Raw genomic sequence first — 15,464 nt, forward strand, 5'->3', positions numbered from 1 at the left:
AAAAATATCCTGTAAACTTCCTCGTTTGTTCAAAAACAGCTTTTATTGAAACCAAGCTCCCAAAACGACTCGTTTCAGAATATGTGTCTTGACTACTTCTACTTCTACATCATTGCCTCTTTGGCTCCGCCTACCGATTCGCACATGTCATATAGTAGTATAAATGCGAGAGAGACGCAAACACAGACTTAACTCTGACAACAAAACGATAGAGGATTACAAGATGTTTTGCAGTGCCAAGTTGTGGAAAAACACAGTGTTTGCATTGCCTTCCTTGTGATCCTAACAGTAAGAAAGCGTTGATGAACTTTATTTTTAACGGCGTGCAGGATCGCGTCGGTTCATGTTCGCTTCATTTTACTGCGGATTCGTTTTTAAACGAGAGACTGAGAATAAAAGATGATGCTGTGACGACTGTATCAGTTCCGACAGAAATGTTGCAACACACAAGTGTGAGTAACAATCTTTTTACCATGTGTCACCATTGCTTTGACTGTTACAGATCAGATCATATGTTCTCACTTTACTGAAAATTATGAACGATGGATATAAGAACGACATATATGTAATATAACTCCAAGTACTTAAATTGTTTTTGCCACAACAAAGACTTATGAAGTACAGTAGCCTATATGTCATGTATGCATAAATATTTCACAGTTGGCAAATGTTTCAATTAGATAAACACTTTTCTGTAGCGTCTTTGTTTCAACACTAATATAATGTAACCACAAATACATAAGGAATAAATAAAGATGATTAATAACCATACCACGCTATCACAGACTGGAGTATCCTTGATATTTGAGGTGTAGGTTCGTTGTCTTCTGATTCGAGATCAGACTCTGGCTCAAACATGGATGAATTTCACTGGTTGGTTTCCCATATTCAACATCGGATGTTATAAAACAGATCCACATGTGTAATGGCGGAGACGTTGAAAATTATTTTAAAGTGCCCCTATTATGCTATTTTAAAGTTTCCTAAGGTTGTATTGGAGTCTCCTACAACAGGTTTTACATGCATCAAAGGTAAAAAAAAACTGTTTCATTTTCTCATAATGTACATTTGCACATCACTACATTTTCAATGATTCTCAAACGATTCGTCAGATGAATCAATTTCTCTAAATCCCTTCTTTCCGCGAGCTACTCTGCTCTGATTGGCCAGACAGCTCAGTCTGTTGTGATTGGTCTAACGTGTACAACGCGTGTGTCGAAAACAAAAACGCCCATTGCCAAAACGTCAGCTCTGCGTTTCCTGAGACTTTCTACACCATAAACTAAACACGGTAATGAACAATGACGCCGATTTTACCATAGCAATCTGAGCGCGAGTGAGATGATGAAACATTGGAAGAGCTATTCATTAAACCCGAATCTTCATCGCAAGGACAAACTCTAGCAGGACGTTTCTCAGTGATACACTACTCAGTTTGAGGTACATTATGAGATGTTGCAACTGTAATTCCTCACCATCAGCATTAACAAGTGCATGTCCATCAACAAACCGATTATTTTACTTGTACTTATTTTATTTACAGAGTATTTTTCTAATTTATTGGAGTGAACATGTGGAAACTGTATCAATAACAGTGCATACATTAGCCAAGCTCTAGTGAATGACTGATGTAACATAAACGTTGGTAAAAACAAATCTTGCTCCATGCTTAATCTTTCCTCAAAGTAGTGAGAACGACCGACAATCTGCATTAATAGACACAGTTTTAGGTAATAGTGGCCCACAACTGATTAGAAGTATTTCAGTAAGACAGTTAACAGGAGACCTACACAATATAAAACTCAAAAATAAGTATTTTGAACACCATCTTTCAAGAGCAAGCAGTTTTCGAATCCTGCATTTAACTCCAAGATTTGAGAAGCAGTCGTCAGTAAAATAAAGGGAACACCGCACAAGTTTAGGATTATACTGCCGTGATATCATGGTAAAGATGAATTTTAACCACTGATTCTTCACATGCTCGTCCTTGGACAGTGAAACAAAACTGGCTTTACCGTCACATTGTAGAGCACAGCTTCTTCTGGACATGATCCAGTATCCACAGGAATCAGTGTTTGAGGCTCAAGTTTTCCCTGGTGTCTGCGTGTGCAATAAGTGGGCGGGCAATATGCTAATGTTTCGTCTTGACGTCTCAACGAAACGGCTTATGACTCGTTTGAAAACAATTCATTTCACTGACTCCGAGTCGACTCTTACTTTTGAAAGACAATAACTTTATATACAGTGCACTTTCAGATTTAAAACTTTGCAGGATGTTTTCATTCACTATGTTACACACTACATGAGAGGTCATTTTCAAAAAATAAATAATAGAGGCACTTATAAATGCGGCATGCCCATCAAAACTGAGTGTTTCAAAGAAAAGGTAAACACAGGATGGAAAATAGCTCATTACTTCTAAATTAGGATGTTTTTTTGGTGAAAATCTTGCTTACATTATAAGTGAACCTCAAAGAACATAAAATTTTATGAAAAAATGCAGTTCATGACCCCTTTATTAACCATTTTTAAAATCTGTTTCAGAAAAAAAACTTCATTTAATATATTATTAAAATAATACAAATCTAACCGTTTGTTTTCACCAATATGTTTTTTGTGTGAATTTAACACTTGCTTAATTTGATTTCTGTAAAATATACATATTGAGACTACTTGTAAAATAAAATGTTTTTTTCTTTGTTTAACATAAATGCATGCATTCAATTTAATTTTTTATTTATCTGTGTATCCAATATTCTTACACTAACCTGCATATTAACGAAATAACACTTTTCACCACGTCTGTTTTCATCCGGTAAAATGGAGCACCCTGGATCACCACAAATATCTGCATGAAAGAAAGTGTTCAATAGAAATGCCTTGTTGCAGTAAGCAGGTATCATTCTTGACTGATCATTATTTTCTTAGTAATTTACCCAATTGAATTGTTAAGAATGTAAACACTTTGGTTTGAAACATCCAGGTACATCATCTTTGCATATATAGATAGCTATATTATTATTATTATTATTATAGTATTATATATTTATTCATATAGTTATAGTTTTGAGTGCTGCTTTGTGTTTGTTTGTGTAAATGGATACAGGATTGATTGATTGATTGATTGATTGATTGATTGATTGATTGATTGATTGGTTGGTTGATTGGTTGGTTGATTGATTGGTTGATTGATTGGTTGATTGATTGGTGGATGGATGGATGGATGGATGAGGGGAAATGTATGTTTCAAAAGTGGCTACTGAAATGGTTATGTATACTGTATGTGCACGGATACTGTTATGTTTCCTATCTCAAGAAAATGAAATGAGTTTTAACTATTCGTCACCTCTCCTCTTTGTTTTAGGGCGATGATGGTCTGCCAGTACCAGGGTGTTGGAATAAAGTGAGTTCTCTTGACTGATCATATTAACATTTTGCTTTTGAAATAATTGCGTCCATGCCATCCTTACTCGTGCAATGAATTCATGATATGGAGGTATAGATTTGAAGTCACTATATTAACTGTCATCTACAATCCGTTTTTAATATATAATCATAATTTAATTTCAAATTGGTTGATCATTTTCAATCTTCAATATAGCACTGTATGACCAGTTGTTTCGAATCTGATTTGAGCTTTATTAGCGACTATAAATCTTTTCTTTCTAAACAACATCTGATAGGAAACAATCTATGCCTCCATTTGCTTGAAAGATGTGTGCTTTGAAAATAACATGTGGTCTTTTGCCTCTTGTCTTGCAGTGATGTTAATTCCTGAATGCCATGTGTGATTGTAAATAGAATATTTATTTTTGTACTTTTTTTTTTTGCCATTGATCTGTTAAAATGATGGAAAATACAGCAAACCATAAAAATATTGGCAGGACTTTTGTACAGATGTTTATTTTTATTACTGGTAATGTTTTTTTATGTAATGGACTTTATACTGTACCTATGCATTATGTCAAAATGTTTTGATCAAGGAAGAAATATACTGTGGCAGCATATGCATGATATTTGTGCATTATGTTAACTGATACGTGCCTATTAACTTATTGTATCATGGTGTTTTAATGTGTTGTGTCGGACCACGCTGCACTGATTAGTGGGGCTGGAGTTACAGATTGGCCTTGTGTGTAAGAGGAAACCCTTTGCTCTGAGAATAACATGGACATGTTCACACCAAACCTAATGATCTTACACTGTAACTGCATATGTTTACTGACAATTTAAATGACTCATTTCAAAGTCCATTCTACATGCAGTATAATTATCAAGTCAGTAGTTTTAGTGCATAAATGATAAACATTTGCACTGCATGACTTATTTAGTGAGCATTTCAGACTGTTTTGACTCTATATTCACCTGCCAAATATATTATTGCAAAATCTGATTTAGTCAACTGCTTCATGTAAGGGAAAAAATGTAATCTTCATGCAGTGCTTTCCTCCATGGGCTTTATGTAAATATACCAGAATCTTGCCCTTTCAGCCGTTATTTTCTGTTTCTATTCTTATCTCTGACTATTTAATAATAGAAATTCAATTTACATACAATTTAGTGCTTTTTTTATTTATCTTATATATTGCTGCTCACTGTCAAGCACATCTTTGTGTTTGCTAATAAGCATCTACACTACTGTTCAAAACCTTGGGGTCAGTAAAAATATATATACTGTATATATATATTTTTAAATGCTTCTGCTCAGCTTGGATAAATACATTTAAGCAAACGTGACACTAAAAACGTTGCAAAAACAGTTTCTTTGAACTTTCTATTTATCAGGAAATCATCATGATTTCTGAAGGATCATGTGACACTGAAGACTGAAGTAATAATGCTGAAAAGTCAGCTTTGCCATCACAGGAATACATTTTTTTTTTTTTTTTTTTTATATATATTACAACAGAAAAGAGGTGTTTTAAATTGTAAAAATATTTCACAATGTTACTATTTTTACTGTTTTTTTTTTTTTTTTTTTTTTTGAAAAAATTCTGCGTCCTTGAGCAAAAAAAAAAAAAAACATTTCAAAAATCTTACTGACCCTAAAATTTAAAACAGTAGTGTATGTCCCGTTTACCTCAACTATCAAGTACAAATGAAGAATAAAAGTTAGTATTATAAACCTGCAATTTACATTATAATATGTTGATTCCCAAGAAACATCAGGGTCATAGAAAAAGGCCCTTAGCTAAAATGGTTTTGTTTTGTGTTCATCCAGTGTTGAAGTCATTGAGTTGTGTAGGATTGCTGCTGCTTACATTGACAAGCTATCCGGGTTCCATTTTGCCTGTTAATATGGAGTTAAGCATGGTTTGTAATCATCAGTGTCTATAAACTCTTTATTCGTCTGTAATACCTCATACTAACATGTGCCTTAATGCTTTTACTCTGCCAAAGTAGTTTTGAGACATATCATCCATAATGTAAAAGAAGCTATGCTGTCAACATGAGGAATATAAGACAATAAATGGCTGTAAAAAAGTTCAGCCAAAACGTTTCCTAACATGTCTTTTTGAACTGTTTGTGATGAAAAATTAACACCCTCTGGATGTTCACATGCTGCAGGTTTGCTTGTTACCGTGATTTGCATCTGACTGAAGTGTGAAAACTGCATCAGTAGGTTATTCAGTTATTCTCAGTGTTGGGTAAAGTTACTTTTAAAAGTAATGCATTACAATAGTGTGTTTCTCCCTTGAAACGTAACTAATTGTGTTATAGTTACTTTTTATGGAAAGTAATGTGTTGCGTTACTTTTTATCATCTGGGATGGGCTTGCTTGCTTGTTTGTTTTTAATTAAAAAAAAAAAAAGTTCTGTTTTTGGCAAATGTGAAGGCCTTTCACACCAAAAGTGAAATGAATAAGCCTCAGGCTGAAGGAAATGCACATTCACTCCTGTACATTAGAGGGCGCCGCTCAAACAAACCTTTCAGCTGTGCTGCCGTTCTGGCTTGCAGAAGAATAGGACAAAAGCTGCCTCCAAAATCGCATACTGTCTGAGTATGTACTACATTTGTTCTAAATAATATGAATGTAATCTGGACGTACTACATTCGCCATGCTGTCATTATCACGTGACCTACCAGCGTCAGTTACGTCGCTTCACCTCCATTCATAAATCCATGGGATAGTAAAGTGTCCATCGTATACGCACTTCAGAATATCGCTGGAAGTAGGTCATCCAGGGACTTTTCGCCTACTGTTTTTCGCATACTATATAGGGAAGTATTCAATTTTGGACGCAGCGTATCTGAAATCTCATACTTTCTTGAGAAGATAGGTATGCCTACTTATTATGAATAAGTAATTACTTCATGACCACTAAAAATGTACATTCTATATATGAATGTGTGTAGTATGAATGTAATATGGACATACTACATTTATTTGCCATATTGTCATTATCATGTGACCTTCCAGGGTCAGTAACATTGCTTCACTGCCAATCATAAATCCTCTCCTGTGGCCTCATGGGATAGTAAAGTGTCCATATGCACACTTCAGAATCTCGCCGGAAGTAGTAGGCCATCCGGAGACTTTTTGCCTACTCATTTATGAGTACTGTGAATTGGGACATACTTCATTTGTCACATTCTGTTTTCCGCCTATATAGTATAGGGAAATATGTGATTTCGGGCGCCCAACACTCACTTCAGCAATACAAAAAATAACGAAACGTTTATGTAAAGTCATTTTTGTTTATTCGTGCAGTTGAATTAGATCATCGATGATCAGCAGCGTTTGTCTAATTTAACATGTAATTATTGCAGGTTTGCTTAATATTCTGTATTTGCATTTCACTGTTTTTATTCATTTTGAGGAGTACTGAATCTGTTTTTGTGAGATGATGAGTAAATGCTTACATTTAGTCTAGTAAATGTCTCAGGTTACTACTGTAACCATAGTTCCCTGAGAAAGGGAACGAGACAATGCGTCATCGACGCTTTGGGAACTCCCCCAGCGTGAATGCGTCTGAGCATCAATGTCAACTAGTCCAATGGAAAGAATGAGCGTCACGGGCGGGTGACGTCGTGACCAGGAAGGCATAAGAGCACATCCGGTGAAATGCGGCATTAGCTTCAAAAAGTCGAAGCAAGCCGATCAGAGGGATGCAGGAAGTATGGCAGGGTGACGCATCTTCTCGTTCCCTTTCTCAGGGAACTATGGTTACAGTAGTAACCTGAGACGTTCCCTTTCGAGGGAACTCGCGATGCGTCATCGACGCTTTGGGAACGAGAATACCCAAAACGCCAGAATTCCAAGTACCTGAGTGTCAGTCTGTTGGAACTAAGCACTAAGCACCTGAGAACCTGGGGCAGCATCCAGGTCCAAACTGTAAAACCTGACGAATGTGAGCGGTGAGGACCAGCCTGCCGCATCACAAACGTCTTGAAGAGAAACTCCAAAAAGTAAGGCTTTAGAGGCCGCCATACCCCTCGTAGAGTGAGCTCTGACCGCCAAAGGACAATAGCCTCAACTATCCACTTACTTAACCGTCTGTTTAAAAGCAGGAAGACCCTTCTTAGGTGATCCAAAGGAAATAAATAACTGGTCGGACTTCCTCATTGAAGATGTCCGATGAACATAAGTATCCAGTGCTCGCACTGGACACAAGTGGTTCAGCCTTTCCTGGTCCGCAGATGTAAAAGGAGGACAGAAACCTGCAGCACAATAGGCCTCGGAATAATGGTAGGCACCTTTGGAACATATCCATGTTTCGGGTAAGATTGCCTTGGCCATCCCCGGTGCACTCAAGGCAGGTGGGGACCGAAAGGGCCTGAAGGTCTGACTCTAATAGGGACGAAATAGCTAGCAGAAAATAGTCTTAAAAGAAAGGAACTTCTCTGAGACCAAATCTAAGGGCTCGAAGGGAGCCCCAGATAGGCCTTCTAGAACTATTGCAAGGTCCCAAGCCAGCACCCTAGTGCAAGTTGCAGGCCTCAGCCTCAAAGTGCCACGAAGGAAACGAGTGATCAGGGGGTCTCGACCCAAAAATGTACTACCCACCAGGGCGTGGAGAGCCGCAATGGCCGCCACGTATACCTTAAGCGTGGAAGGACATAGACCTGATACAAAGCGTTCTTGCAGAAACTCGAATACTGTGTTTACTGAAAAGTTAACCGGATCCCACTGACGCTGGTAACACCAAGAAGTGAAAAACTCTCGAAATAGTGAATATAGTTTCCTCGTAGCGGGAGCTCTGGAGATTAGAATGGTCTCAACAACCTCGGTTGAGAGACCACTCTCTATGAGTTGGGCCCCCTCAGAGGCCAAACCCACAGTTCCCAAATCCCCTGCCGGGGGTGCAATATTGCATCCCCTGCCTGAGACAGAAGGTCTCTCCTGATCGGGACCTCCAAGGGAGGTACGTCGAGGAGAAAAATTAGGTCCGCAAACCAAATTCAGCTCGGCCAGGGTGGTGCTACTAAATAGGCTTATTCCATCCTGGCGGAATCACTCCAGAACTCCTGGGAGCAGAGCAACAGGGGGAAATGCGTACAGACGTAGCCTCAGCCACGTCTGCACCATAGCAACCAGCCCCGAGGGGACTGGTTGAGTGAGGGATAACCAGAGTGGACAGTGTGTCGTATGCTGAGACGAGAACAAATCCACTTCTGCCTAGCCATAAAACTCCCATATTTGCTCCACCGCCTCAGGGTGGAGTCCCCTGACCTCAGCCCCTGCCTCGACAGGGTGTCTGCTCCAATATTCTGGCCCCCCTGGAATAGACACTGCCCTCAGACAGCGTAATTTCCTGAGGGACCAAAATAATAGGCCACCGTCTGTGGGTCAAGAACCAGAGTTTCCTCCATATAACCAAGGCGCGGGGATACTGCCGCCTGATCTTGATCGTACGGAGTGGGTTTCCCCTCAGGGAGAACCCTCTGGTCCTGAGCCACCACTGTAAAGGTCTCACGTACAGCAGGTCAAAGGGTATCATATTGAACGCTGCTGCCCTGAGGCCTAACAGTCACTGTTTCAGAACAACACATGATGGCCCCTCAGGTCTGGGAGGAGATGTCTCAACGCATTGAAGACGACCATCATCTCTAGGCAATTCATGTGCCAAGCGAGATGATGACTCCTCCCAAGCCCTGAGCTGAGCGGCCTTCCAATACCGCTCCCCAGCCGGTGAGGGAAGCATCTGTCGAGATAGCAACTCGATGGCAAAGAGCTCCCAACACCGGACCCTGGGTTAAGAACCAGTGTTTCCTCCATATAACCAAGGCACGAAGGCACCGCCGCGTGATCTTGATCATACGAAGAGGGTTTCCCCTCGGGGAGAACCCTCTGGTCCTGAGCCACCACTGCAAAGGTCTCATGTACAGCAGGCCAAAAGGTATCCCGTTGGACACTACTGCCACAAGACCCAACAGTCTCTCGAACTGTTTTACAGTGCGTGACTGGCCTAGCCTCAGCTCTTTTGTGGCTGTTAGGATAGCAGCTACACGAACGGGCGACAGAGTGGCCCGCATCGTCACTGAATCCCATACCACACCAAGGAAAGTGGTTCTCTGTACTGGAGAAAGCACACTCTTCTTGGCATTGAGCCTCAACCCCAACATCTGCATATGAGCGAGAACGACACCTCGGTGCCGAACCGGTAACTGTTCTGATTCCGCTAGAATCAGCCAGTCATCTATGCAATTCAGAATGCGTATACACTGCAGCCTGGCAGGGCCAGAGCTGCGTCTACACACTTCGTGAATGTGCGGGGTGATAGAGCTAGACCGAAAAGAAGTGCCTGATACTGGTGTTCTTTGCCCCAAAGAAAACCTCAGGAACCTCCTTTGCTGAGGGAGGATGGAGATATGGAAGTATACGTCTTTTAGATCTATCGTGACAAACCAGTCCTCGGATCTGATTTGAGTCACGATCTGTTTGAGTGTCAGCATCTTGGACTTGAGTTCCAGCACCAAACACTCCAACAGACGAAGATCTAGTAAGTGACGCAGCTCTCCATCCTTTTTTGGAGAAATGAGATAACGACTGTAAAGACCCGACGCAATGTCGGGTGAGTACACCTGCTCTATAGCTTTTTTTGCTAACAGGGCCTTTACCTCTTGCTCCATTACCAGAGCCTGCTCGGAATGCACTAACGTGAGCAACACCCCGTTGTAGCCTGGAGGACGAGAACCAAATCTGCCTCTTACTACTAACTGCAGGACCCATAGAGATATATTTGGCAGTAGCTAATGGGTTACCAGAAAATCTACCAAGGGAACCAGCCCCTCGTGGCTGGCCTCTGATGTAATAAAGACAGCCAGCTCGGGGACCTGAAGCATACTGGCAGGAACCACCCGAACTGACTGTTTTCGAACCCCCCTCAGAGGGCGCGAGTCCGACGCAACGTCGAGTTGACGCTGCGCCAGAAGCTCGCTTGGAGACCGCTGCGCCCCGAGCACCAAGGGTGGCGGGTTGGCAGAACGATCCCCTGAGGGCACCGAGATGGAAAGGGCACCGTATAATGAGGTGTACACCATTCCACCCCGATTGGGGCTGCCCTCACCGGTCTGACGCCGGTGGCGCCAGACCTTTTCCTTCGAGCCGAAGCTTTCTCAGCATGAAGAACGGTCCTCGGATCCGGCTTCTGCTTTGAAGGCTTTGGCTGCTGTGTTGTGTATGAGAAACTAGACGGCTGGAGCTGCTCACGCCCAGCAGCCCCAGGGGGTTGGACATAGCGAGGGAGAGATTATATTGTATCTTTCTCCATGATTCCCATCAAATTGAGCCAGAGGTGTCTCTCAATGACCACAAGGGCTGCCATCCCTGAGAGATAAATCTGTGGCCCGACGAAGTTCTCAAACCCCATCGGGCCAAACTCCCTCACTTCTGTCCAAATACCACAGCAGGTCAGCCTGATATGCTTGTAGCACTGCTATAGTGTGCAAGCAGGCTCCTGCTAGACCCACTGCCGTAAATGCTTTTCCCACTAGATTAAAAATAGTTTTCTTTAATGGTTTAGTGAGAGAAGCCAACGCCTTCAGGGTCGATACTGAACCGGGAGACAGATAGCTCGCAAGCGTCTGTTCTAACCGGGGTATTGCCCCATAGCCATACTCTCTTAACCCCCTAATATCTGAATATACATGAATGTGGGGGCTAAAAAACAAGAAGAGTAAGGCTTTTTCCATGATCTAGACAGCTCGCTGTGCAGATCGGGAAAAATGGAAGGCCCCATGATGGAGGTGAACAAATAGAGGGAAGGAAACTCGTTTTATTTTTTAGAACGAGTGCCCCCTTATTTCTGCTGGCCATTAAATATTTAATTTATCTACAGCCTTACTAAACACCTCCACCAGCTTATTTATATATATATATTTTTTTATATATAATATATAAACTATCATATATATATATAGGCTTATATATTTCTCATACGCTGGGGAAAGAGATGGCAAATCCACTTCCCCCATGATTGTGTACAATGCCCACTAGAACTATATGTACAATGCCCACTACAACTTTCAATGCCCAGCACATCTACCTCCTCGGAGGTAGAGCACTGAAGCATTGATTTCTCTCCCCGGGCGGAAAAGACCGCAGCGCGGGCTTCCGAGACCTAAGAGAGAGCACTGGATCCCTCGTGGAAAGAGAGGAGATAAGATCCGCGGACCCGTCTCCAACCCTGTAAAGAGATCCTATTCGCGATCCACAGGAATGCATTCTCCGCGCTGCCTCGGCAGACGCGGGTCCTGCACCCTGAGGATCGCGAGCCTGGCCACTTTCCTAGAAAAGTGACAGGCGGGAGTGGAGCATGCGAAGCGAAAGCCCCCTCGGAGGCTGATACCGCATGCTCCACTCCCAAACAAACTACACAAAGCTCGTGTGTGTCCCCACCCGTAAAATAACGCGGGCAGGGAGAAGCACAGAGTTTGTAAAGTTGTTTCGCCATAACTCTTCCCAATAATATCGAACAGACAACAATAAATAGACAGAGACAGAGTAACACAGATCGCTTGCTGAGAAACAGAAGCTAATGCCGCGTTTCACCGGATGTGCTCTTATGCCTTCCTGGTCATGACGTCACCCGCCCGTGACGCTCATTCTTTCCATTGGACTAGTTGACATTGATGCTCAGACGCATTCACGCTGGGGGCGTTCCCAAAGCGTCGATGACGCATCGCGAGTTCCCTCGAAAGGGAACTACAGTAACCATAATGCACTTACTCCTGATTTCTCTCAACATGGGGACAGGAGAGCTCTCAGTCAATAAATGGGAAAACAAAGTAACTTGCTTTACTTATTTGAAAAAGTAACTTTATAAGTAATGCGTTACTTTACTCTTTACTTGGAAAAAGTAATCTGATAACATAACTAGCTTTTCTTGTAATGCATTACCCCCAACACTGGTTATTCTACATGCATGTTGTCTGAAGCATTCTCCATCTCCAAGTCAGGAGGAAAGTGTGTCAGTGCATTACAAATGTGTGTTTCTTTTATTAAAAGGGTCAGAATCCGTTCCAGCTAGCCAAGAAGTAATCCAGCGGTGAGATTCACGTGATTTCCTTTATAAGCAACACAAAAGCTTGAAGAGGTTTTGGACGATCTTTGAGTTTGGGCTGCTCTTTGGCGGCTGTGTAACCGTCCTGTAGTTCTGGAAGGCCCCAGAGGGCGGCAGATATGAACAGACTAAAACTGACTGAACTACAGAAAAGACGATAATTCAGAAGTAGCCTGTCATTTCTCCAAGTTTTACACTCTTTTCTTTCTCTTTTATATTATTCACTATGTGAAAGAAACATTTTAGCACATTTTGTTCCTTTTTAATGAAAATGTTGTGTACAATTATTAATGTTTGTGAGCAGAGGATTCAGCGCAGCTCATTGAACAAGCAGATGTGGTGTTATTGTGTTTCCAGACAAACCAAAGAAAGAAAAATCTTTGATGATTCCTTATTCAAACTATCACTGCCTTCTGTTGAGAGTTGTCGGTAGAATGTAACCTCACACTTCACTCATACACATTTACACTATGCGTTTTATTTAACATGTATGTACATAACGGTTGCGCTTGTAGGCCTACAGCATAGTGATCAACCTTTAAAAATGAGAATAAAATCACTTATACAGCTAAAACCAAAAAGTGAGCATGAAGGACTATCACTGTAACTGAAATGCTGTGTACCAACTTTCACCATAAACCTCCTAAAAGGTATTCAGCAAAAACAGTATTTAAACATTTTTTTAAAAGCTAGTTGCAACAAGGGCATTTGATGGTGTTGCAACATGCATGTACATTTCACTGCTGTAAACATAAATGTCAATGCTAACTTGATCTGTATATTTTGCAAACTCTTTGAAATTAAAATAACTGAGGTCAGTTTGTTGGGGTACTTGTACAGAACGGCTGTAATTTTAAGAATGTACCAGGCAGCTAAAGCAAAAACAAAATTAACCAGCAGTGACGCATTGGCCGTTTAATTTATTGTTGATTCACAACATATGTGACCGATCGGATAAACTATTTGTTTATATGAAGTTTTATGGCTGCGAATAATTAGAGTAAACATCTTTATCTATTTTTGGTTGTCCAGTAAATGCAAGTTATTGTTATCAAATTCACAGAATATGGAGTTCTGCTAGGGATGACAATATCACTGCAATCATAGTGGGGTTTGTAAGGGAAAATGTCCTTACAATAATTATGACCTAGATTTTAAAAAAGGAAAATAAGATGTGGTAGCTATTTTTAAAGTAAATGCAAGCATTCCTTACATTATATTTTGAAACCTGTTTCAGACAAAAATTGGTTGTATATAAACCCATTGTATAGTTTCACTAAATCTTATATTCTGTCAAGTTTTAATCGTTTAAGAAGATGTTATACAGATAAATAACTCATTTAAGCCTAAAAAACACCTATTTTCTTATCAGTATAGGCCATTGTTTTCATGGTCACTATTAGAGGATAAGTCAATAAGGCCTAAGTGAGAAATGACAATTCATTTTAAAATATGTCTATTTGTAATATTGTCATTGGATTATAAATGACAGAGGTCTACTTGTATTTGATTTTGAAGACATTGTGTGATATGTGTAAAAATTAACGTTTCATAATGATACACTCAAAAATAAAGGTTATTCAATGGGTTTATTGGAGCACATTTTCACTGTATAAGGTTCTTGGCTCGACTATGTCAGTGTTTCTCAGCTTGTGTGGATCGCGGAGTGTGTAGTCAAAAAAACAACAACAACAAAAATAATAATAATTCTAAATGTTTTTCTGATGCGAGACTTTTATTTTGAAAGACGTGGGTGAACGCAAATGAGAAGTTGTTGTCAGGCTTTGTCAGTGTCATTATATTCTAATATTATTTTACTTGTTACGAAATGAAAAGTCTCTCGCCTCATAAAAACGAACTCAACTGTTCTGTTAGACTTTGTGCTGTGCTCGAGACGCGCAAATGTTAAGAAAAAGTTTTCATAAGTAGCTTATCAGGCTGTAAATCATGTAAATTATGGCATCAGCCAGTAAAGCCCTTCTAACCTTTATTTTTAAGTGTTCACAGCTGTATGTTTAAAAACATGTATTTCTATGTGTTTTTCCCCTTAGTTATAATATGATATTGGTTGCAAATAGGCATTCTAATCATTCTGCTCAGACGTAAGATAATCTACAATGCTCAAAAGAATAATGAATCAGATCTTATGCAATCTGTAGCCTATTAAAATAGCATTAGGTGCTTTTTAAACTTTGGGGCATGCCATGTTATGAAGTGGTTTTCATATTATTGTCCACAAGGCTTCATTTCTTTTTCTCAGTATAATTTTGCACATTGAAGTGTGTGTGACTTTTTTTTTCCATGTCTTGAACAAGAATATAATGTTTGTACTGTAAATCATGTATTTTTTATACATTTCCCTGTTGACAAATGTTTTGATCTCATGTTGTCCGACTTTGTACAGTGTACTCTTCAAATAATGTGTCTCTCCGATCTTGACTAAATTCAAATTTGTGACAGCATTTTTAAAATGCTTTATAATCAGTTATTTCCCGTATTATACTGACCTTTAATGAGGAGTACACTTTCAAAACAGCTGTCAAGCCCACAGGAACATTAACCAAACTTGCCAGTTGCAGTTTTGAATGCCAGTTCATTCTTGGATCATTCTGATGTCCACATCACACACTGCCCATATTTGAGCACTGCTGTCTTTGTTCACCTGCTGCTCACAGATTTCTTTCTTTAGATCATTTACAAGTGTGTTTCATACCAAGAACAAATTATCTGACCGTTTGTGTGATATCTTTGATACTGTTGTTGTTGTATGTAATTGAACATGGATAAGAGGGCATTTATTTCAGTGCTTTTACAGGAAGTGCAAATGCAAGATGAATTGCAACCACTTGCATGGTTATTATGCGCCTACTTGTATACATTTACATTTAAAGTGTCAATCTGACTAACATGTTACAGTCTGTTTGACTAAAGATTGGCTTTAGGGTTATGTTTATCTTT

The 15,464-nt window shown here is 40.1% G+C and overlaps 1 protein-coding gene across 17 annotated transcripts in view; it reads left to right on the forward strand.

The window, feature by feature from the left end:
• col13a1 (collagen, type XIII, alpha 1) overlaps positions 1 to 13,412 on the forward strand; it is a 113,729-nt gene extending 100,317 nt beyond the window's left edge. For 9 of the 17 annotated variants that reach the window (XM_056248191.1, XM_056248195.1, XM_056248203.1 and 6 more), the window contains 2 exons: positions 3,365 to 3,403; positions 12,452 to 13,412. In XM_056248191.1, coding sequence (XP_056104166.1) covers positions 3,365 to 3,403; positions 12,452 to 12,484 — 72 coding nt within the window. In that variant the 3' untranslated portion in view covers positions 12,485 to 13,412. Of the gene's footprint in view, positions 1 to 3,364; positions 3,404 to 3,762; positions 4,740 to 12,451 lie in introns of those variants that run through there. The other 8 variants (XM_056248192.1, XM_056248196.1, XM_056248206.1 and 5 more) reach the window with 2 other exon arrangements.
• Positions 13,413 to 15,464: the final 2,052 nt, after the last annotated feature.

The sequence above is a fragment of the Rhinichthys klamathensis genome, unplaced genomic scaffold (genome assembly GCF_029890125.1).
Source record: "Rhinichthys klamathensis goyatoka isolate OS25496 unplaced genomic scaffold, OSU_Roscu_1.1 h1tg000053l_1, whole genome shotgun sequence".
NCBI classification, from domain to species: Eukaryota; Metazoa; Chordata; class Actinopteri; order Cypriniformes; family Leuciscidae; genus Rhinichthys; species Rhinichthys klamathensis.